The sequence below is a fragment of the Sus scrofa genome, chromosome 7 (genome assembly GCF_000003025.6).
Source record: "Sus scrofa isolate TJ Tabasco breed Duroc chromosome 7, Sscrofa11.1, whole genome shotgun sequence".
NCBI classification, from domain to species: domain Eukaryota; kingdom Metazoa; phylum Chordata; class Mammalia; order Artiodactyla; family Suidae; genus Sus; species Sus scrofa.
Genome location: NC_010449.5, coordinates 41,436,709 through 41,460,526, shown reverse-complemented (window position 1 = coordinate 41,460,526; position 23,818 = coordinate 41,436,709). Strand labels below are relative to the sequence as shown.

The following is a 23,818-nucleotide window of genomic DNA, read 5'->3' as shown; positions in this document are numbered from 1 at the left end:
TCTAAGACTCGTTCATTCTAGTAGTTTTTTTGTAGCTTCCTTGGGAATCTGCAAAGTTTCTACACAATTATATCAGCTATGAATAAAGGCAGTTTTATATCTTCCTTTCTTATATGCCCTTTCTCTGTCTTGCCTCATTGTCATGGCTAAGACCTCCAGTACAGTTTTGACTGGAAGTGGTGAAAATGGATGTTGTTGTCTCGTTCGTGATTTAGGGAGAGAGCTTTCAGTTTTTCACCTGAGTGATGTTAGCTGTAGGTTTGACTTAGACCCCTTTCATCAGGTTGAGGAAGGTCCCTTCTGTTCCTAGTTTTTTGAGAAATTTTATCATGCAAAGATACTGTATTTTATCATATACCATTTCACATCCTATGAAACAATTTCCTTTTTTTGTTTTGGCTATTCCAGGTCTTTACATGGATAAATCTTGAAAACATTATGCCGAGCGAAATAAGCCAAACACAAACAGGCATACATTTATAAAAATTATACTGACTGATTTTTGAGAACCAACTTTGTATTCCTGGGATAAACTTCATTTAGGTGTGATGTACTGTCATTTTTATAATGCTGAATTCAATTTGCTAATGTCTTTTATATCTATAGTCATGGATTTTAACATTTTTTCACACTTTATACTATGGTAAAACATACATAGCATAAAGCTTACCATTTTAACCATTTTTAAGTGCACAGTTCAGTGGCATTAATTACATCCAACCATCACCACTATTCATCTCCTGAACTTTTCATCATCCCAGACTGAAACACCAATTAAAACATCAATTAAATACTAACTTTTCATTTTCTCCCACTCCAGCCCTGGTAACCACTATTCTACTTTCTGTGAATTTGATTATTCTAGGTATTTCATCTAAGCAGAATTTTTATAAATATATGCCTGTTTGTGTCTGGCTTCTTTCACTCAGCATAATGCTTTCAAGATTGATTCATGTTGTAGCATCTCAGAATTTCCTTCTTTCTAAAGGCTGAAAAGTATTCCATTGTATGTATATGCCGTATTTTGTTTATCCATTCATCTCTTCATTTGTCAGTGGACGTTTTGATTGTTTCTATCTTTGGGTTATAGGAAAATCCTGCTGTGAACACTGGTGTACAAATATCTGTTCAAGTCTCTGCTCTCAATTTTTTGGATTATACCTAAAAGTGGAATTGTTGGCTCATATGATAATTTTATATTTAATCTTTTGAAGAAACCCCATACTGTTTTGTGTAACAGTTGCATCATTTTATATTTTCACCAGCAACACACAAGGTTTCCAGTTTCTTCACATCTTCATCAACACTTGTTTTTTTGTGTATGTGTGTTTTTTTTTTTTTTTTTGTTGTTGTTGTTGTTGTTGTTGCTATTTCTTGGGCCGCTCCCGCGGCATATGGAGGTTCCCAGGCTAGGGGTTGAATCGGAGCTGTAGCCACCGGCCTACGCCAGAGCCACAGCAACGCGGGATCCGAGCCGCGTCTGCAACCTGCACCACAGCTCACGGCAACGCCGGATCGTTAACCCACTGAGCAAGGGCAGGGACCGAACCCGCAACCTCATGGTTCCTAGTCGGATTCGTTAACCACTGCGCCACGATGGGAACTCCTGTTTTTTTTTTAATAGCAGCCATTCTAATGGATATAAAGTAGTGCTTATGTTTTGTTTTTTTTAATCTTGGTAAGAGACATTGATCTGTAGTTTTTCCTTTTATAAATGGATTTACATATTTTGGACAGTCAATAAGTAAGTGAGAAGTCAAAGATGCCCTGAGGTTTCCTGGCTGCAGTCAGAGCTGTGTAGTGCAACAAAGATTCCTGGAGGAAGAAAAGATTGTAAAGGGCAGGAGAAAGGACTGGAACACAAAATGTGGATTTAACAGAGTGAATGCTGAGCTCTCAAGGACTGTGGGCCATCCTGGTAGAGATATATAATTGGCCACCGAGAAAACCTGAGTAAAGCTAGAGAAATGAGTTAGGACCAGAAACACAGACCATGGTAACAGCTACCATTTACTGAGTGCCTAGGATGTGTTTGGGAAGGACCAGCCCAAGGGTAGTAGCTGAAGTCACAGAAATGCCTGGCTCCTTCCTGAGGGAGAGAACACTGAGCACAGGACCAAGGGCAGAATCTTCAGGAGCCAGAATTTAGGGACCTGGGAGCAAAGAAACAGTCAATGGAGACTGAAAAATAATAATAAAAATATGGGATAAATGACTGGGGAGAAGAGTATCATGGTAATCCAAGTAGAATATGGTATCAAAAAAGAAAGGATTACTTTTCCAAAGTTAAACTAATTCCAATGTATTTTCCTCTTTTCCCCGTAGCCAGTGAGCATGTCCATCACTGTAATTATTAGTTATTCATCCTTTTCAGTCAGAGCAGAACCGGATTAATAAGGAGAGCTGGATTCATAGGGAGTACCCATAAGATAAAATTTATAGCGACAAGGTATAAGTGGTGTTTTTGCTACTCTAAATATTTCAAATCTGACCTTCTCAATTAAGCTACTTTCTATTACACGTCTGAAAAGTAAAGACTAAGATTTCAAAATCATCTCTTGATTTGTTATTATCATTTAAACTCAGAAACACACCAGGACAAAACCACTCTAGGTCAAAACAAAACCCTTGACAACCCATTAGGCGTTTTAAAACATTTATTTTAAAAACCAGAATAATGCACTCTATTTACTCACATATATTCCTGTTTGTTACCAGATATTTTCAGCAAACAGACATCTTTAAGCATCTTCATCTGCTTTTATCAAACCTTCAAAGTGGAGCCTGCTGCTGTTGACAATCACAGCAGCCTGTTGGGGGGTAAAGTGTGGGGAGAGAAAAATGACCACGTATTCCTCAGAATTAAGAAATAATAAGACACTCAAGTGGGTAAAATGTACATTTGTATGGTACCATATAAACAGTGGCATAATTTTACTACATACCCTAAAATGAGGAATACTATAAACTTGCCACGTACTTAATTATTCAACTCATCAAATATTTTATATTATTTAAAACTATCCATTTCTACATTGTTGCAGAAATGACAGGGAGAAACTGACAGGGAGACCTTTAAAATTATAATTACACAGGTTTAGACACACATGATTTTGTGGAAATGCAGTTAAACGCTGCATATGGTAAGGAATCCCATGAAATCAAGTGTTACTGACCAGACCTAGTTATTCTGAAGGTAGGAGGAGAACAGCATATGACTTAATTATGTGTGCATAAGACACTTTTGTCTCACCACCCCAAAAAACTCTCTGAATTCAACAAATACCTTCTAACTGACTCCTATTTGAAGTTTCAGAGAGAAACACATGCATGACGTGGTCCTTGCTTGCGAGAGTTCATTCGTTTAGGGGAGGTAGGGCCACGTCCAGGCAGACAGACAGACAGATGGACATCCACAGTAGGGGAAGCAATGGGAGCATGGAGGTGTCAAAGATGCTGGCGTCTTCAGAGGTCATTCTAGGTGTTAAAGTGGGGCTTTCCTAGTGAAGGCGAAGCTGAAACTAACAGGAGGGATGATGGGTGAAAAGCACAGAATGAACCTGCCCGGTGAGCAGCCAAGTGAAGAGCATCTCCAGGGAAATGAGTGAGGCCAGCGGGGATATCCCGGTGGGGATATTTGCAAGGAGATCGAGAGTGGATCCGCCATGAAGAGCAAAGCTTAGAAAAATGTGTTGGGGTCATATTGAGAGAATCTTGAATATAGGGTTAGGGATTTTAAGTGTGTGTGTGTGTGTGTGTGTGTGTGTGTAGGAGTCATTAAAGGCATGTGGGGTAACCTGGATACTACTAGGTGAAGGAAGGATTTGCAGCCACAGTCTGTATCCTACTGTAAGGCCTGAATAAACCTTTCCTCGTCTTAAACCATGAGAAGTTAATTAAATCCAGGGGAAAAAAATCCCAATATTTTTAAATCCAATTTTTTTTTCACATGGCATTAATATATTGCCCGCCCCCTTCAAGTATATACAAGCTCAGATTCCAGAGTTCAATCACTTCATCTTATGAAGAAATGGAAATTAAGAGAAGTGAAGGGTCTGGACCATAGTTATATTACTTTATAGAACCCAAAACAGAATAAAGGTCTTTAGAATCCATCCATGCTCAGCCTTGCTTCTTATGCGGCATTCAATAATGATATTGGTTTGGTAATCATTTTTAAAGAGTTCTGGCTTAATTGGGGAGAAGAGAATCAAATACTTTTGCCCCCAATTTTTAAACCACCAAATATTAAAATTAAACAGACTCTATTTTCAGTAACATTAAGTATGTAACTAATTCAACTATAGATAAGTGCTTATGCTTAAAAATTTGAAGATGACAGAAAAGCAATTTTTTTTAACATATAAAATCTCCTTGAATTTGTTTCCTCCCTTTTTTCTTGTCAAAGTGAAAGAAATTTCAGACTGGTCTTATGATTGTCACAGATCTTAAAATAATGAAGACAAAATTAATTGGTTCACACTATATGTGACTTTTGCTGAGTACTTCATAGCAAAGAAATGCTACTAATGAGAGTAGAGGTTTATATAAAAATGAGAAATAGTCCTACCACTATAATCAAATAGGATTTGGAGCACTTGATAAAGACACATTATTCCTCACTAAAAGCAAATTTAAGAAATGGTATCTCTTTGTTTGGATACATATGCTAATTCACTTACACCTATAAGGAACAATTAAACCTAAGAACATGTATATTTTTCAGTGAGGAAAAAAAACATTGGGGAAGAGAAAAACGTGGAAGCTAAGAAAAGGAAACTTAGATGGGAAATATTAGCAAAACTGAACTGAAGATAATTACCACATACAGGTGTGTTATAATAAGACAGTGGGATTGAAGTGGTTAGGTCTTTCAGTATGGACACAGAATTACAGAAACTTTATTTCTTTTTATTTACTGAGGGTTATTTTGGAGAGGAACAAGATGATTTCAACATGATAAAATTAAGTGAAGCATTATTAGGATACATTAATGAATATTATTTCACTGGAAAAGCATGAATGTGATGGGATATATGTTGGATATACAGGACTTGCTTGGATTCTGGGAGGTCTTAATGCTTGAGCTAAAGCATGGTGACTCCATTCTAAAATGTATACTAAAGGCACTTCAAAGTCATTGGAAATGTACAAGACCAAAAGTGCCATAAAGAAACATCTGTTATTGGAAGATTCAAGAACACTGGCCTGAGGTGTTGTGAAGATAACATAAGTAGCATAACTCAGAACCTAACCAGTGTACAGTAACTGCCAGTTGTAATAATTCTTAGGAGATTTGTATTTGTATCCTGGCTCTGCTAGGAAGTAACTTATGAGCAGGAACAACTCTCTTCCTCTACACCTCAATTTCCTAACCTAGAAAACGAAAGAGAAAAACCAGATGATCCTAACAGTCATTTCAGGGTAAAAGATTCCAGTCATTCACGTTGAATCCAGATACCAAAGAACAGTCTCAGTACATAAGCAATACTTTCACCTCAAGCTCCTCAAAGAACAAAGCGAAGTAATTTGTTTTCCATGGGCCGGTGTGCATATAATTATTCTGATCCAATGTTTACTTGATTAAAAAAATTATAAAATACACACAGAAAGACAAATTTCCTAAAGTGGTTCTAATACAGAACACTTGAGCACTTAAGTACATAATATTATTTTTAATATATTTAACAACTCAATTCGTACAGATGGACGAATGCAATGGAAAAGAAGACCACCTGAAGATTTTAAGAGATTAAACTCCACAGTCTGCAAATTCTGCTAAAAAAAAAAAAAAAAAACAAGCCACTGCATATTAGTACGCCACATTAAAATATATGTTAATGTATACTTTCCCTCTTAAATGGCAGTGATTATACATTAGTGCCACTGCAGAGCCCTTGTAAACGTTTTCCACGGCCACGGTCCATTCTGTTCGGTCAGCTCCCAGTTCTTTCTTGGATCTGAGTGTCTGGGGTTTTCCTACGTTGACAGTGGCAGCCTCTAGCCATTCACGGTGACCATCCATCCAGCAATGCCCACTCTCTGAGGCTGGGGGAACAGGTGGTGAACCTAAAGGACTCCATCACATTTCTAAGCAGAGGGATTCGATTCGGTGACTGGAGACATAACTGGATATACCATGGGCAGTTTATGCTGATCACTTTTTAGGCAGGAAGCTTTGTCAAATTGAGTTAAGATTCAGGCTAGAGACAGCTAGGGGTGATTTCTGGGTTCTGTCTGTCTGGGGCTCTTGGGGTTAGGGCAGGGGACATTAAGAAAAGATGTTCATTAGAAGTGGTGGGCTTCATCCCAGCCTTGCTTTTAAAATGCCACGGAGAGGCTGATGATAACAGATGTTTCTTGATAATAAAAGGACTTATTCACCTGAACTTTAATCAGATACACGGCATCTTGCACATACTGAGATTTTTGAGCGCGAGCGACAAATTCGAGCTGGAACGGGATGTGTGGCAAAGCAAACACTCTTCTTGGTTTTCATCTGTGGCTGGTGGGCAGTCCTGAGCATGTGCAGTGGCGTGCTAGCCAGTTCCCACAGATCCACTGATGATGGGGCACGGAAAGAAAACAAAAGAGAATGGCTTTTCCCCTTGAGATCCAAACATCATCTCAACTTGAGCCTTATTCTCCTGGCAAGAAAAGTATATCGGCTTCCTTCACAACTAGGGAAACTCAAAATATTTATTCATTCACCTCCCTTTAATTTACAGTATGTGCACTTTCATGACAACAGGAAAGTGAATTAATCAAATTTCAACCCTCAGTATGGACACGACAGATTGAATATGGTCACTACATATGGGTGTATGTATTTTCCACATTCCTGTGGTCTACTTCAGGTCTGGGATGCTGTTTCCCTTCTGGCACTTTCTCTTTTAAGCAGGCTCTTCGGCACAGAATAGCATCTTGAAGGTCAAATCTTCTCACTCAAGCTAAGTGGGCAGGATTTGATTCTTCTTTAGAGAACACGGTGCTGGGTTGCGTTGGGTGGCCTTGTGTGATCCAATCAGATTGCTTTTGAACAAAAAGAGGAGTCAAAGAGAACTTGGGTTTCCAGATTAAAAATAGAGTGCTGCCCCCTAGAAATCATAGTCTCTGTGGAGTAAGGTGTCTTCCTAAAGAGGTAGAAATAATGGGGGGGTGTTGCAGACGCCCGTATTTCAATGATACTCAACACTGTATCTTTAAGGGCTTAAAATGGACTGACTCCACTCATCTCTCTGATTTTTTCATAAGTAAGCCAGAACACCAGTGACCAAGGGGTCTGAAAGATTAATCAAAGAAGTTAGTGCACATTTCAAAGCAATAATAAATATTCCACACATATGCATATACATCTCTGAGTGATGATGTCATTTTGAATCCACTTAGGCTGAAAACAAATATTGTGGTCTTTCACCTCTGTAGAGCCCTTTATATATAGTTTACAACACATTTTCTTTCTTTCTTTCTTTTCTTTTTCGTCTTTTTGTCTTTTAGGACCGCACCCGCTGCATATGGAGGTTCCCAGGCTAGAGGTCCAATTGGAGCTACAGCTGCCAGCATATGCCAGAGCCACAGCAACGCCAGATCTGAGCCAAGTCTGCGACCTACACCACAGCTCACAGCAACGCTGGATCCTTAACCCACTGAGTGAGGCCGGGGATCAAACCCAAAACCTCATGGTTCCTAGTTGGATTTGTTTCCACTGTGCCATGATGGGAACTCCTACAACGCATTTTCATGTCTTATTTCTCACAAATCTCTCTGGACAATTTACTGTGGAAAGGAAAGATATTGATATCTCTGTTTTATAGGTGAGAACACTGAGGCTTAGCAATCCAGAGCCTACACCAGCAGCTTTTGGCTTCCATCCCAGGGTTCTTTTTTACTGAACCCTTACTGGATAAAGGGTCAGGACACCGTATGCCCAAATGCTCGGCTAGGCTCTTTCCTCAATGTGTGTTTGTGTATAAATATGGAGCAGGACAAGGAGCCACCTAAGAACTTGAAAGTGAAGATGAAAGAGTCTCCTTTGAAAGTTAGGTCATTAAACCAACACCTGGTATATCACAACATGAATATAAAAAGTCACTTTAAATGGGGAAAGGAGCTTTCAGCTCAGAAAGAACTGATGATGAAGGTGTAACTGTGCCAAAAGGAATTATGAAAGGGTGAAGGTAACGCAATAATAGAAGATGAGGGAGTTCTCTTCATGGCTCAGAGGTTAATGAACCGACTAGGATCCATGAGGATGCAGGTTCAATCCCTGGCCTCGCTGAGTGAGTTAAGGATCTGGCGTTGCTGTGGCTGTGGTGTAGGCCAGCTGCTGTAGCTCCAATTCAACCCCAAGCTTGGGAATTTCCATATGCCGTGGGTGCAGCCCTAAAAAAAAGGCAAAAAAAAAAAAAAAAAAGAGGCAGTAATAGCAAATGAAAACACGAAAAGACACACAGGGAAATCAGAGCAAACACTGAAAGAAACTATCAGAGAAAGTGTGTTTTGAATCCAGTTCCTACCTGATTTGGTTCATAGGTTACAGGTAATATTGATCAGAGAGAAACTCAAACTGGAGTACAGAAATAAGCAATTAGGATGTAAAATGTATTTGGTTAGAGAGTTTATAAAGCAATATTTTTGCCATATGTGTTTGGAAATATTGAGCGAGTTATATTGGTAGACTGAGAATTTATTAGTGGATTTAAGAGACCACATCTTGGTCAGTCAGATGTAGAAAGAAGTAGACAAAATAAAGAAGCTGTGACAGTACTGTAGTTGTGTGACAACAACAATGAAGTGAGCCAAGGATATTACTTCAACAGGATCTAGAAGCAGAGGCCTTAGTTACGAATGTGATGGAACATGATGGAGGATAGTGTGAGAAAAAGAATGTATGTGTGTGTATGTGACTGGGTCACCTTGCTGTACAGTAGAAAACTGACAGAATACTGTAAACCAACTATAATCGAACAAATAAGAATCATTTAAAAAAAAAAAAAAGAATGGACGAGGCAGCCATTCCTAATTGCTCCGGTAATGGACTTCAACCAAACCCCATGCAAATGAAATAAATACTGATCAGGGATTGAGCAAAGCAAGGTCATATTACCACTACCTAGTGGAGGGACTGAGAGTGAGCTTAGCTGGGTTTTGAAGAGATGTGAAAGGGAGCGATCATAGAGCCAAACAGCATGTAAACAGAACAGACGGAGCCTCTCTGCAGAAGCGTATGTGGGCAGGATATGCCTGCCTGTTTTTCCCTCCCTGGCACAGCTACACCACTGAAAATAATTCCAGTGTCTACTGCCCATGTTGTCATAACTGCTGGGGGGAGAAGCAGTGTTTATCTGTCCCCGTTTCCTGTGGGGCTGAACACATAAGGGCTCCTAGGTTGATCTTTTTCAACATTAAGTCTATAATAAGCTCTTCCTGCTATTATTCTGTATTTAGCAAGCCACGTTCTGATTAGACCGTGGCTCCTCCTAAGCTTAAATTTAAATGTCCAGAGGACTTCAGCACCAGGACCACTGGCCAAGTGTGTTTCTCAGTATGGATTAGCCGGTGCTGTGGTCCAGCCATCATTTCAGTGAGTTCGGCTGAGGGGCTGAACCTGTATGTGTGAGCCCAGTTTACTCGGAAGTGCTCATGAGTCAGGCTTCTAAGCCCAGGGTCCTGCACCATGATAGGCAAGGAGGCAGTACCACCCCCAACACCCCCAAGTGATCTTTGGTCATTAGCCAGCCTGTTTCTGGTGACATCACCCCATCACCACACCATGTCTCTTTTCCTGTAAAACTTCTATAATGAGCTGCAGGGTCTTGAGAAATCTGGTATACTGTCTTAGTTTGTAGTATGGATCTAGAATTGAACAGACCTGTGGATGGTTCCCAGCTCTGCCACATACTAGCTACATGAACTTGAGTGACTTTCTTAGGCTGTGAGCCATGTTTTCCTCATCTGATAAATGATACCACCACCTGTTCTACTCGGTTCTTGTAAGACCTAAAAAATAATTAATAGGACTTCCCATCGTGGCCCAGAAGAAATGAATCCAACTAGGAACCATGAGGTTGCAGGTTCGATCCCTGGCCTTGCTCAGTGGGTTAAGGATCCGGTTTTGCCAGGGCTGTGGTGTAGGTCACAGACTTGGCTCAGATCTGGCATGGCTGTGGCTGTGGTGTAGGCTGACAGCTACAGCTCCTATTGGACCCCTAACCTGGGAACCTCCATACGCCATGGGTGCAGCCCTAAAAAGACAAAAAATAATAATAATAATTAATGTATGTAAAGAGCTTAGCACAGACCTTGTCCTATATGAAATACTTTTTCCTTTCTTTCTTTTTTCTTTTTCTTTTCTTTTCTTTTTTCTTTTCTTTTTTTTTTTTTTTTTGGTCATTTATGCTTCCTGAGTCTCCTGTATAGAGAATGGGTCAAATGAAGTGGTCTGTTGTCCTTTGTACCGAGATGTTCCCTCACCTGTCCTGACTCTGATTTTGTTTTTTATCAGTGGTCTTGCCCAGCCCCGTTGTCTCCCACACTAGAAGCATCAGGTGTTTGATGGGAAACATCCATTTCCTTCTTCCCCTTCCTCCCTTTCCCCATCTGATGAGTTACTATATCCTGTGGCGTCAACCTTAAGTGTTCCTGGATTCTATCTGCTCTCCAGGTCTACAGCCATCTCCTGGCTAGACCAAAGCTGAAACGTCCTTTCTTAGACTCTAGCTTTCAGCGTGGCTTCTGCACTGCTGCCACACTAGTCTTGTCCCAGACAAATCTGAGAGCCTGGCCTGGCACTTACTACCTATTGGGTTCCATCTGAGCGTTCCACCCAGCCCTTCTCAGACGGCTCCCCGTTTCTCTAGCATTCGCTCCCACCACCTGCCCTCCGAGGACCTCGCCTCCAGCCACACACACTCTTCTGCAGTTCTCCAGACATGTTGGGTCCACACGTGACGTGGTGCCTCTGCTCACGCTGCTGCTCCCTCACACTTTCCTTGACAAATACCGACGGATCCTTCAAAGCTCAGATCAGACATTGCCCCTGGGAAGCCTTTTGGGATCCTCCCAAAGGTAATGCCATTTTATTCCACTCTCCTCTTTTCATGAGTCATTCCCAGCACGGGCCAAACTCTAATGCCATGTCTTTAGTAAGAATATGTCCTCTGGGGGCAGACTGCCCCGGTTTGATTCTCTGAACTCCAACAGGTACTAACCACCTGGCCTGGCCTGGCCATGTTATTTAGACACCTTAAGCTTCCGTTTCCTCCTCCATAAAAAAGAGATGATAGCAACCTACTAAATAGATTGCTGAGAGAATTCAACGAGTTAAGCCAAGAAAATGGTTAGCTCAGCGCTGGCCTTATACCAAGTGATTTTAGTAATATTAGCTTTATAGTTTCTGTAATTTTAACTACTTACGTGTCTGTCTTCTCCCATGACAGTGTAAGCTCCTCTAGTGCAAAAAATAAACAGCCTTGGTGTTACTGGCATTTATAATAGTGCCTGGCTCATGGAGCCTAAGTCACAATCTTCCTTTCCATTCAATATCCAAAGATTTGAGATCACATCACAGTATAATCAAGACAGTCAAAACCCTGTTGTATAATTCAGGCATGATTTGTTGTTGTTGTTACTGCTGCTGTTGTTGTTTGGCCGCACTGCAGCACGCAGAAGTTCCTGAGCCAGGGGTTGAACCCATGCCACAGCAGTGACTCGGGCCACTGCAGTGACGATACTGGATCCTTAACCCACTGGACCACAGGAGAACGCCTCAGGCACGCTTTTGTATCAGATATTGCCAAGGGCTTTGGCTATCAAATTCACATGAACAGACAGATACCTACTGCTCTTGGTGATGTCATTTATCCCCAAGCCTCAGTTGCCATCTGCGTGTAGACAGGGCTCAAATCTAAATCTCCATCCTCAGGCCAATGTATTAAGCCAGTCCTGTGGACGTCTCTTCTTAGATGTCCTATGAGTCTCTCAAACGCAACATATCTAGACTCAACTTGTTATTCTACGCCCAAATCTACTCGCCAAGGAACCCTGTTGCAGGAAATTACATCATTTGTTGCTCAGGGCAGGGATCTGGGAATAAAGCCTGAATTTTCCTTGTCTTCTCCAAACCATGTCCCCATCCCCATCTGGTCATGTTTTTGTTTTTGTTTTTAAATCCCCTTTCTATATACTAAATATTTTCTAAGTCTAGCTTCATCTGTCCCCACTGTTAGACTCTCATCTCAGTTACCACTCTCTGTCATCTATCAGAACTTCTGCTCTTTCTTCAACCCACGGGGCAGCCAGGATAGCCTTCCTCAAAGCACCACATGTCCTCAAGCCAAAGGCCCTCGCTTTCTGGGTGCCGTCGCCCTTCCTGATCCGGCCCCTGCTGTCTCTGGCCACACCCCGTGCTGCTCTCCTCCACATCTCTGTGCCATGGCTGCTGGCTTCCTTCAGCTCTTTGAACTCATCATGTTCTCTGTCTGCTTCAACTAGTCCCTCCACCAAGAATGTTCTTTTCTGCCCTTTTGACCTGGCTAAGTCCGATGCTCTCTTTAGATCACAGTTCAAAAGTCCATTCTCCAAGGAGGTTTTCATCTCCTAGTCTAGGCTGTACTTACTGGCCATATATTCTGATAGCACCATGTGCTCCCCACCACCCCGCGCCCACTCATCACTTCTGGTTTTTTACTTTGTGTTTGTCCTGACCTGGACTAGAAGCTCCAGCACTGGCTGAGGGAGCAGGGGCCGAGACTCTCATATTCACCCCAAGCCAGGCCCTGAGTACAGAGCTTGGCATGCAGTAGGTACTCAGATAATATTATTAATATGATACCGTGTAAAGTCGTGATCATTTGAATTTCTAAACCCACAATTCATTCTTTCAAATATGTTCTAACTTACAAAATACTTGAGTACCTTGTTTTTATTCATTACATTTATGTTACTTACATAAGTCTGTCTAATTCTACATCTTAGTTCGCTTCAGTAAAAAAGAGTATCCATCCCAAATAGAAATGATATAATGCTTTCTTACCAAGCAGAGCTTCGTGATAATAAGCATTAATGGGTAATGCAACATTTATCATCAAAGTAACAGATTTTGTTTGAAACAGTAACATTTCACAGGTATGGTCTTTAGTACGAAATCTGTATACCTGTCTCAAACTATAATATTTGGGCTAAATAGCAAAATGCTTTACATTTTAGAACCATCTATCTGGTGGCTTTATAACAACAGAATGTCAACCTATTCATTTCTGATGTAACTGATTTATTTTACCTTAACTTACTCAGGAAGGGAACAGGACTCTGAGGATAGGTAAAAGAAAACAAAAAGAGATATAGAAAAGAAAGAATGAACCATGGTTTGGGAGCAGAACCATGCCAAAAACCAGAAGAGAAAAGGGAGAATATTTTTGGATTAAAAGTAATTGAAGTTGACAAAGGGAACAAAAACAAAGGGAAAGAAAAAAACTAACTTTACCATTCGCAGCCAAGATGGTAGAAAGCCTTTATAGAGACTCATGAATCCTTCTCCTTGGACAGCCTGAACCAAGCAGTCAGTCGATGATTTATACAGAAGGCCCCTAAAAAGGAAAGAAGACAATTTTGTTAAATTTCTTGTGTGTAAATAGAGGTATAAATTAAATCTTAAAAACAGTCTAAGGAAACTTATTTAAATATTTTCTGCTAGCTTAGAACAAATAATACTTGCATTTCTATATATTGAGAGCACCTCTTCTGAGCTTAAAGATATTTTCTTTCTTTTTTTTCTTTCTTTTTTTGTCTTTTTAGGGCTGCACTCATGGCACATGGAGGTTCCCAGGCTAGGGGTCCAACTGGAGCTGCAGCTGCTGGCCTAGGCCACAGCCACAGCAACACAGGATCTGAGCCACATCTGCGACCTATACCACAGCTCACGGCAACACCAGATCTTTAACCTGAGCAAGGCCAGGGATCGAACCCGTAACCTCATAGTTCCTAGTCAGATTTGTTTCTGCTGCACCACAATGGGAACTCCTAAAGATTATTTTCAAGGTTGACTCTTCTGAGTCACCCCACCCTTGGTCCAATAACTTAGAATTCACTCCATCTGATCTCTTCCAGAGAGAACATACTGTTTTTATATCAAAGTCAAATTACCCATGTTACCTCTAAGTCTTAATCTTTGGAAGAAAGTGCTCCGTAACTTCTCAACAGAGTGTATTTTCAAAAACTCTTTGAAAACAATGAAGTCACAAGAAGCACTGTGTGTCTAAATAATATGAATGGTTAAATTAGCTCATTTCCCCAAATACACAGTACATTTCCATCAGACAAGAAGCAGGTAATTGCATAAAAACAATTTCCTGGCTGAACACATGTAAACACAAAAATACATTTTTATCAAGCAGAGGGAAGAGTCTTTAAAGAACAATAGCATTAAAGACAATTCAGATACATGGATACTGAAGACTTTCTATCTACCTTCCTTGTTTATCTCGCGGTTGATTCATTATTCGGCTTTTGATGACATCAGCAGGTGTTCCCAGAATAGAAGCTACCAGTCCAGAACATAAACTATAGATACAAATAAATGAAATTGAAAGATAATATGTAGCAGTTTCTAAAATTTTAAGAAAAGGGGATTAGATATTTAGAAAGACTGGAATACTACATCTGTTACAATAATGTTCTTCCTAATAACACTCTTGGCTTAACGTCAGTGCTAAATTAATTCATTAGAGGCAGAAAAAAAAATGAATGTCTGGACAACAAATATACATTGCATATCTGCTGGTGGCAGGCACTCTTTGAGGCAGTGAACCAGACAGATAAGATCTTGTCCTCGAGGCACTTACTTGGGGAGAGGCAGAGGAGAAGTGATTAATTTCAGGTGCAGTCACCAATATGAGAAAAACAGAATGAGATCATGTAACTGGATGATAGGCACGAGCATGAGAAGGTTCCTGGGTGACAGAAGGTCTCCTCACTAGCCAGATGAGAGACGAAGGAAGCAGGCAAAGAAGGCTAATTTAAGGAGTTCCACTTTATCCTCTTTGTGAAGGGAGTCACTGAAAAGATCTTAAGCAGTGGGAATCCCAGTCCCATAAGTGAGTCTGTTTCTGTTTTGTAGAGAGGTTCATTTCTGCCATACCTTAGATTCCACATATAAAAGACATCATAATCCCACTCTTAGGCATATATCCAGACAAAACTTTCATACAGAAAGTACATGCACCCCTATGTTCATTGCCCATGCCACTGCAGAGTAAATCAAGGTTCTGTAAAAGAGCGGCTGAAACAACTAGCAGTCCACTGTGTATGTGGGCATGAGAGAGGCAATGTAGAGACACGATCAGAATCCCATAACCTGACAACCCATTCACTGCGTCCAACTTTTCCAGGGGAAAGACACCAAGAAGAGGGGGTCTTCCTGAATCACGGCAAATGCAAGGCCCACATCCCAGGAGCTGGCAGCTGAGTCCACAGATGGGGATCCGGGGAGTCAAAGAACAGCCTAGGTGGGGTTCATGGGAAGCTGGAAAGGAAACTGGGGAATATGATTATGTCCTCCTGGAACATCAAGTACCTCCCCGAGAGAGAAGGACCACTGAATTCTGTGCTGGGCAAGGCCTCGGAAATTCCTGGAGGCTCTGTGTTAGCAAGTGGAAGCTGCATTAGGACACTAAACTGCTGTGACAAAGTACCCAGGCTCTTTCTGACTCTTTTGGGTCCAGATTTCTCATTCACAGGAGAAACTCACTTTAGGAATATTTGAATTCAAGAGCAGGAACCCACGTAACCTATGTTCCTTTTCCTGCAAAGGACCCAGCTGTGCGTATGACTTTGCTTGGGTCTCTGTCCATATAACAGGCATTGCCTGTGTGTGGAAAGAACTTCCTGTTTCACCATATATATCCCAGGAGGTGCAGACTTCTGCTCTTTTAACATTCTTTCCTATTTATTCAGATTCTTTGGACATCAAAGCTTAATATCATTGATTTTAATACATCTTCATACTTCTACACAGATAGGTCTCAACTAATACAAAATGCACCGAAGTTCTAAAACCTCGGTCTACCAGAAACAGAATACAATCAGGAGGTAAGGAATTTAATGAAATAGAGTAGAAAATTCCCCATCCTTGGCTCAAAAGAGTAGAGGGATACATCACATTTTTGCTTGTTCATTTGCTTCAGGGAGGCTGGGGGCCAGCTCAGCTTCACCTATAAGTGCCAAGGGTGGCAACTACTTCTACCAGGGTGTTAATATGATTAAGAAATTCCATTTTAATTGGTAGTCATGCATTGTTGCATTTATTCTTAAAGCAATTTTTCTACCTGTAATGCTAACCACATCAAGGACCCCCTTCAGCAACTGTGGCCTCATTTGTCACACGGAGACCTTAGGAGGCGGCTGCCTGTGGCCTGCCTCATCCTTTTCTAGGAGGTGGTATGATCTTGCTAGACTCCTCTAAAGAATAAATTTTAAAAGAGAGCAAAGAATGTCTTAAGGAGGCCTCAGGGAGGATGGTATCCAGTGGCAGAGTGAGAAGACAGAGGAATAAAAGGAACGTCAGTTTTGCCAAGCTACTTAGAATGAGCGTTACTGCTTTTTGCTACTGGCCTTTCTCCCTCCTGGCTAGTGTGACCCCAAAGTGAAGCCCAGGACATGGCTAAAGCCGCCACAAACAGAGAGTAACTGGGTGAGTCTTCCGTTCTCTCCAGGAGACCAAATGGCCATCTGCAAGGCTGGTCTATAACATGCCATCAGCCCTGTGTCAGAATCTTCAGGATCAACGAAATAAGCACGTTCAGGGATCATGTCTACACAGGGCGAGCTAACCTGTGGCACAGTTTTACCTGTCAACAGCCTCATGACTTAATAAGAGGGAGAGCGGAATTGTTCTGGGTCTGCAGTTCTACATCATTTCCTGAACATTAATTCAATGCCTCCCCTTTCTTCTGCCTCCTGTATTCATCAACCTCCCTCCCCACTTCGCTCACAGCCTAGCCAGTCTTCTGCTGCTCCTGGGCTGCCCTCGTTTGACTTACACCACTGTTTTCTTTTTTTTTTTTTTTTGTCTTTTTGCTATTTTGGGGGGCCACTCCTGTGGCATATGGAGGTTCCCAGGCTAGGGGTCTAATCGAAGCTGTAGCCACTGGCCTACGCCAGAGCCACAGCAACGCAGGATCCGAGCCGCGTCTGCAACCTACACCACAGCTCACGGCAATGCCGGATCGTTAACCCACTGAGCAGGGGCAGGGATCAAACCTGCAACCTCATGGTTCCTAGTTGGATTCGTTAACCGCTGCACCACGACGGGAACTCCACACCACTGTTTTCAATTGTGGTAAAATAGACATAACATACCCTTTGCCGTTCTGACCACTTTTTGAGGCGCACAGTTCAGTGCTTCCACCGTGTTTATTCTTCCTATCAAACTCTTTTTTCTCAGACGTCTATGGCCCATACAAATCTCTCGACTGCACAGGGGCAATCCCCTCAAGCCTCCGTGAGCTTTCATCTTATCCTGCGATGTAAGATCCAGAGCTTCCTGGTCACACAGCAGGTTCACCTACTTAGCTGTGGGCTGGTGGGTCAGCAATTTCCAAGCGGCTCCACGTACTACACACACTCGTTCCAACACATTAAAAAACCTGACCCAATGGGTGGAGCTCAAGAATGGACCACGTACCAATCATCCCATTTCCCCAAAACCTGAATTAGGGAAGGAAAAGATGAAGTTATTTCAGATTAGGGCTGGAATATAATAGCGATAGAAACCTTATGGCTTTCCAAGAAAAGATGTGTTAAGTGGAGTGGTGTTTGTTAGGCAGATGTACACCTGCTAGGAAATCCTGGACTCTTAGGTTAGAAGTGTGGTATTTCAAAGACCATTTGGGTAGAAAGACCATGAGAAAGAAACAGAGGCAGTGCCACTGTGGGACTGTGAGACCTGACTATCCTGCTCCCAGAATGGACTGTAGCACTGGAACAGACAAGGCTCCTGAAAGATGAGAATATCTCACAGGGTGACTTGACATGGAAGAAACTGGGGAAGAAAGTCTCACAGGCTGAGGGGAAGAGCATGAACCATGAGAGTGGAGGAAGGAAGGTAAGGATGGGTATAGGCATCAGACGCATGTTTATAGGGACGGAGGAAAGAGGTCCACAACCCTCTCGTGTGACAGCAGAGGCTGGATTACTAGCGACAGAAAATATGGCTGTAGCTTCTGAATACACCTGGGTGAGAGTCTGGAATGTGAAAGAAAGGTGAACACACATGGAGAAAAAGTACCTTCGCAGAATGAAAGATGGCGCTTACTTTATTTATTTTTTTGTCTTTTAAAGGCCACACACGCAGCATATGGAGGTTCCCAGGCTAGGGGTCGAATTGGAGCTGTTGCTGCCAGCCTACACCACAGCCACAGCAATGCCAGATCTGAGCTGCATCTGCGACCTACACCACAGCTCACGGCAACGCCAGATCCTTAACCCACTGAGTGAGGCCAGGGATCGAACCTGCAACCGCATGGTTCCTAGTCAGATTCGTCAACCACTGAGCCACAACGGGAACCCCAGCGCTTACTTTAGATGAGGAAGAATGAAGAAAAAGGACTTGAGAAATAGTAAGTTTAGGTGAATCTGAAATTAGGAATCCTTTATATCTATGTCTGTACATCTGCAAATACCACTGATTTGGCACCACTAATATACTTAGAGGCTTGTCTAAGTAGCAGAAAGGATGCTAGAACTTGGAAACAGGATCAGAAGCTAAATAGAATCCCTGTGATGTTAAGAGCACTGGACACCTATAAAGTCACTCACTCTAATGGATAACCTGCAACTGTGCTGCAAAGAACTGAAGGTACTTCTTCCTAGGCTGTTGCTCTCTCTCTTTTTTGTTTTTTTGTTTTTTTGCCTTTTCTAGGGCCACTCCCGAGGCATATGGAGGTTCCCAGGCTAGGGGTCTAATCAGAGCTGTAGCCGCCGGCCACAGCCACAGCCAGAGCCACTCGGGATCCAAGCCGCATCTGCGACCTACACACAGCTCACGGCAATGCTGGATCCTTAACCCACTGAGCGAGGCCAGGGATCAAACCCATAACCTCATGGTTCCTAGTCGGATTTGTTAACCACTGAGCCGTGACGGGAACTCCTTTAGGCTGTCCCTTTGTCAAGAGCCACGGCCTTTCAAAACACTTCTCTAATTCTGTCTGCGTCGCAGGCCCTGCTGAGTGGTTATTTTTTCCTCCCCCCCACCCTCACCCCAAACTCTACACCAACTAGTCACCTTCTTTTAGTACTTACGGCACCGTGTTTTTAGACTTGTCTTGTTTTCTGCCTTGGTAAACTCCCTGGGAAGGAATGTGGTTTACCTTTTGTATCTACCACAGGGCCTTAGACAGTGCCTTGAACAGAAGAGATGCCCAAACATATCCGGTGAATTGAGTCAGAGAATCGCTATCAAAATCTGACTCTCAGAGAGCCCCATCAAGGTGCAAATATTTGGGGAGGTTTCTCCTGCAACATTCTACAACTCTGTCCCTTTATTCCCCATTTTAACCGCCACAAACTTTAAGGGAATTGCTCTTTATATATATATACCATCATCTTTCTCAAAGGGTGATATTACTAGGTTCTTCATCAAAAGAGAGAAAAGTTAGAATTTAATGCCAAATACAGAAGAAAAGGTCAACTAGGAGAAAAACAAAAATAAAAACAAAAAACAGATGGAGACAAACTAAAAGAGTCTTACCTTGACAAGCCATGAGTCATGATATTGTCCTCAAGGGGTGTATTCAATACCAAGTAATGTTTCACTGTATCATAAGTGGTTAAATCTGGCAATAGATAGAAAAAAGAAAGCTTAAATCTCATTCACTCTACAATGAATGTCTTTTGTGGCAAGAATATGCTAAGCATGGGGCAGGAATGTGCAGAAGGATAAAAGATCCTATTCTTGGTCTCAAGCAGAGGAAACAGAGCTATTAGATGGAGGGGGAGGAGAAGAGGAAGGGAGACAAACACCTAAGTTATACCATCTGAACATCTGAATCCAGCTGTGCTGGAAGTCGGCTCAACCCCTGCGGTTTTCGGTGCTGGAGCTGATGAATTGCTTTTTTGAGTCTAAATGAGGTCGAGCTGAGATTCTGTCACTTTTAAACAAAAGGTTCTGACCATTATTCTACAGGGAGCTTTTTATACTTTTTTCTAATGACAATAAAGAGCTGTTGAAGGGTTTCAGACAGGGAGGGAGGGATCGCAAGCCTAGAGTTTTATAAAGACTGCCTGCACACAAGTACAGGGACGTGAACTGTAAGGAGGTATGAATGGGTAGGTCCGTTTGGTCATTCACCAAATATCTGAGTGCCAACCGCATGGTGGGCGTTATTCCAGGCACTGGGGAAAGAGCCAAGGGCAAAATGAACGAAATCCCCATTCTTTGTCGAAGGATGAGACGATAAACAGATAAGTAAACCACAGGGCATTTCGGATGGCAGTCACTGCTCTGGGGCCAGAGACGCCACGAAAGGGGATGGTGCGTGTGCAAGGGCAGGAAAGAATGGGGTTTATGTATTTTACAGGCAGTGATTGGGGAAGACCTCAATAATATTTGAGCAGAAAACTTAAGGAAGCTTGAGAAAGTAGACTTTGTAGTTATCCTCAAGTAAGTGCCCAGACAGAATCACAGTCTGGAGGCAAAAAATCAGCTTCGGTTTTGTATGTTAGAGGAACAGCCAGAATACTGGTTTAACAGGAGCTGAGGGATCAAGAGTCGGAGAAGCAAAGGGTCTGAAGCTGAGGAGTGACAGGCTGGGCTCCTGTTTACAAAGCTTGCGCTGGCTATTGTGTTGAGAGTAGACTATAGGGAGACAAGGCAGCTTAGATAGGAGACAACTGCAGTTGTGCTAGTAAGAAATGATGGCAGCTTGGATAAAGGAGCTGCAGCACACTGGTTAGAGTCTGGGTGTTGTGAAGACAGAATCAACAGGATCAGCCAGCGGACTGAATATGGAGTAAAAGAAAAGAAGCAAAGATAACCGCAGAGTTTTGAGCTTTAACAGTTTGAAGGGCAGAGCTGCCATTTATGGAGATGCAAAAATGAGATGGATTAAAATTTTAAAAATAAGATGATTGTCACTGGTGATCCTGATTAGAGCAATTTTATGTTATTTTATTTTTTTTGTCTTTCTAGGGCCACACCTGCAGCATATGGAGGTTCCCAGGCCAGGGGTCGAATTGGAACTGCAGCTGCCAGCCTACACCATAGCCACAACAACACAGGATCCGAGCCACATCTGCAACCTACACCACAGCTCACAGCTATGCCGGATCGAATGCAAGGCCACGGATTGAACCCGAATCCTCATGGATGCTAGTTGGGTTTGTTAACCACTGAACCATGATGGGAACTCCCTGATTAGAGCAATTTTATTTTATTTTATTTTTATTTTTATTTTGTCTTTTTGCTATTTCTTTGGGCCGCTCCCGCAGCATATGGAGGTTCCCAGGCTAGGGGTCAAATCAGAGCTGTAGCCACTGGCCTACGCCAGAGCCACAGCAACGCGGGATCCGAGCCGCATCTGCGACCTACACCACAGCTCACGGCAGAGCAATTTTAGATGCATAGTGGGACAAAATGGTTGTGGCGTAGCTGTGGGAGACCGGTTAGTAGTTATCTGTAATGGCCCAGTAGGAGGTCAGTAATCTTTGGACAAAGGAGTTGCTGCAGGGGTGAAGAGAAATGGATGGGCTTGAGATACATCTGGGAGATAGAACTGGCTGGATTTCATGACTGTTGGCTGTAAGAAGTAAAAGAAAGCAAAGAGAGCCAAATCATGCCTAGGTTTCTGGGTTGTTCACTGAGAAGAAGATGACATATTTTGAGATTGGGAAGAAGCCAGAAGGAAGTGATTTAATGAATGAGTTTGGTTTGGACTTCAAAGTGATATTTTGAGATCACCAAATGAAGATGCTGAGTGGATGGCTGGAACCTGGAAGAGAAATCTGGGCTACAATAGACTACAAAGCAATGAATTGAGAAACTACAATTTGAAGGGTTTTCTGACAACCAAAATGTCCACCAATAGGATGTAGTAGACACTGATGGACTGAAAGTGCGAAATATAAAATAGATTTACTTCCTTTGATGTTTAAGGGATATTATAACTCAGAAGTGCTAGTTATCAATTTCTGAGAATCATATCATTTTGGTCTTAGAAAGGAGTCTTTCATTCACTGATTCATTTGTTAAATGTTTATTGATGAAATATGAAGGACTGGCAAACTAAAGATAAATAAAACATATTCCTTGCCTTCAGGGGGCTCAAAATCTAAAGGGTGAGACAGACCCATAGCAGGAGGCAATGAAAAATGAGATAAAAGCAGGAACAGAGATAAGCACGGGAAACTACAGAAACACATGAAAGGGCATCTAATACAACATGACTTGGGAGGAAGGTTTAGGAAAAAGTACATGGGTGGAGAGGACACCATAACTAAGTATTGAAAGATCTGCAGAAGAAAACTAAATGGAAGATGAGGGATGAGGACAAAGAGTACAGAGGTGAGGAAGAGTTCGGTGTGTGTAGGCAGTAGAACCTTCTGGTTCATGACTCTCTGCTTCCTTCTCTGTTCCAGAATCAATCAATTGCTCAGTCTCAGAAGGCACAGGTTGATTATGCAAACCCTCTGTGTTATGAAATTTTGACTTGATTCCCTAAATGATGAGAGGCCAGTGGAGGGTTTTAAGGATACCTTTAACTTGTCCCAACGTGCATTTCAGATAAAGCTCTATGGATACTGGGTACCAATTTGAGGACAGAGGAGACCAGTTGTCTAACTATGTTTTGATGGTTACAATTGTAAAAGCAGTCATTTAAGGATACTAAGGTAGTAGGGACTGGAGGGGGAACATGTTTTAAAATTGAAATATAGTTGGTGTACAACATTATGTTAATTCCAGGTGTACTGCATAGTGATCTCACATGCGCACACACTATGAAATGGCCACCACAATAAGTCTAGTAACCATCCGTCCCCATAGAGAGTTATTACAATATTATTGTAATAGTTCCTTGTGCAATATAGTATATCCCCTGGCTTATTGATTTTATAACTGGAAGTTTGCACCTCTTCATCCCCTTCACCCATTTTGGCCCCCTACCCTACCCGCCTGCTCTGGCAACCACCTGTTTGTTCTCTGTATCTATAGGTCTGGTTTCATTTTATTTTTTAGATTCCACATTAAGTGACATCATGTGGTATTTGTCTTTCTCTGACTTCACTTAGCATAATATGGGAAGGCAGAAAACTTATAAGAAGTATTTAGAAGATAGAAGAAATTAGTGACTGAATACAGGAAGCGAGAGATGGGGATGAGATAAGGAACCATTCAGGTTTCCAGCCTGAGATGCCCAGTTGTCCAAGATGGATTATAGAGCATAAGGAGCAGGATTACTGGCAGGGAAGCTCTGCAGTCAGCATGTAACGACCATCATCTGGTAACACACCCCTCTGAATCTGAGAGGAAGGTGTCGGGTGGAGAGGATCCCTTAGAAATGGTTTGGTCTTAGTGCCTTATTGTCACAATTTGCTGGTTTTAGGAAATTCTTTTCATGCATCATCATAGAATAAAGTGAAAAGGCTCTAGGGAAAATACTCAGTTATGACATTAAAACATAAAGAAGACTGGAGCCAATACCTGTTATTAAAAATAATAAAATAAAAATGTTGGAGTTCCCGTCGTGGTGCAGCAGAAACAAATGCGACTAGGAACCATGAGGTTGCCCGTTTGATCCCTGGCCTCTCGCTCAGTGGGTTAAGGATC

General features: G+C 42.0%; 1 protein-coding gene across 17 annotated transcripts in view; it reads right to left on the bottom strand.

Moving 5' to 3' along the window:
• The window catches only part of SLC25A27 (solute carrier family 25 member 27), a 31,727-nt gene continuing 10,548 nt past the window's right edge, over nucleotides 2,640-23,818 (bottom strand). For 3 of the 17 annotated variants that reach the window (XM_005666075.3, XM_021098117.1, XM_021098123.1), the window contains 4 exons: nucleotides 19,745-19,829; nucleotides 14,467-14,559; nucleotides 13,484-13,586; nucleotides 4,891-7,032 (listed from right to left, as the gene is read on the bottom strand). In XM_005666075.3, coding sequence (XP_005666132.1) covers nucleotides 6,946-7,032; nucleotides 13,484-13,586; nucleotides 14,467-14,559; nucleotides 19,745-19,829 — 368 coding nt within the window. In that variant the 3' untranslated portion in view covers nucleotides 4,891-6,945. 17 annotated transcript variants of the gene reach the window in all.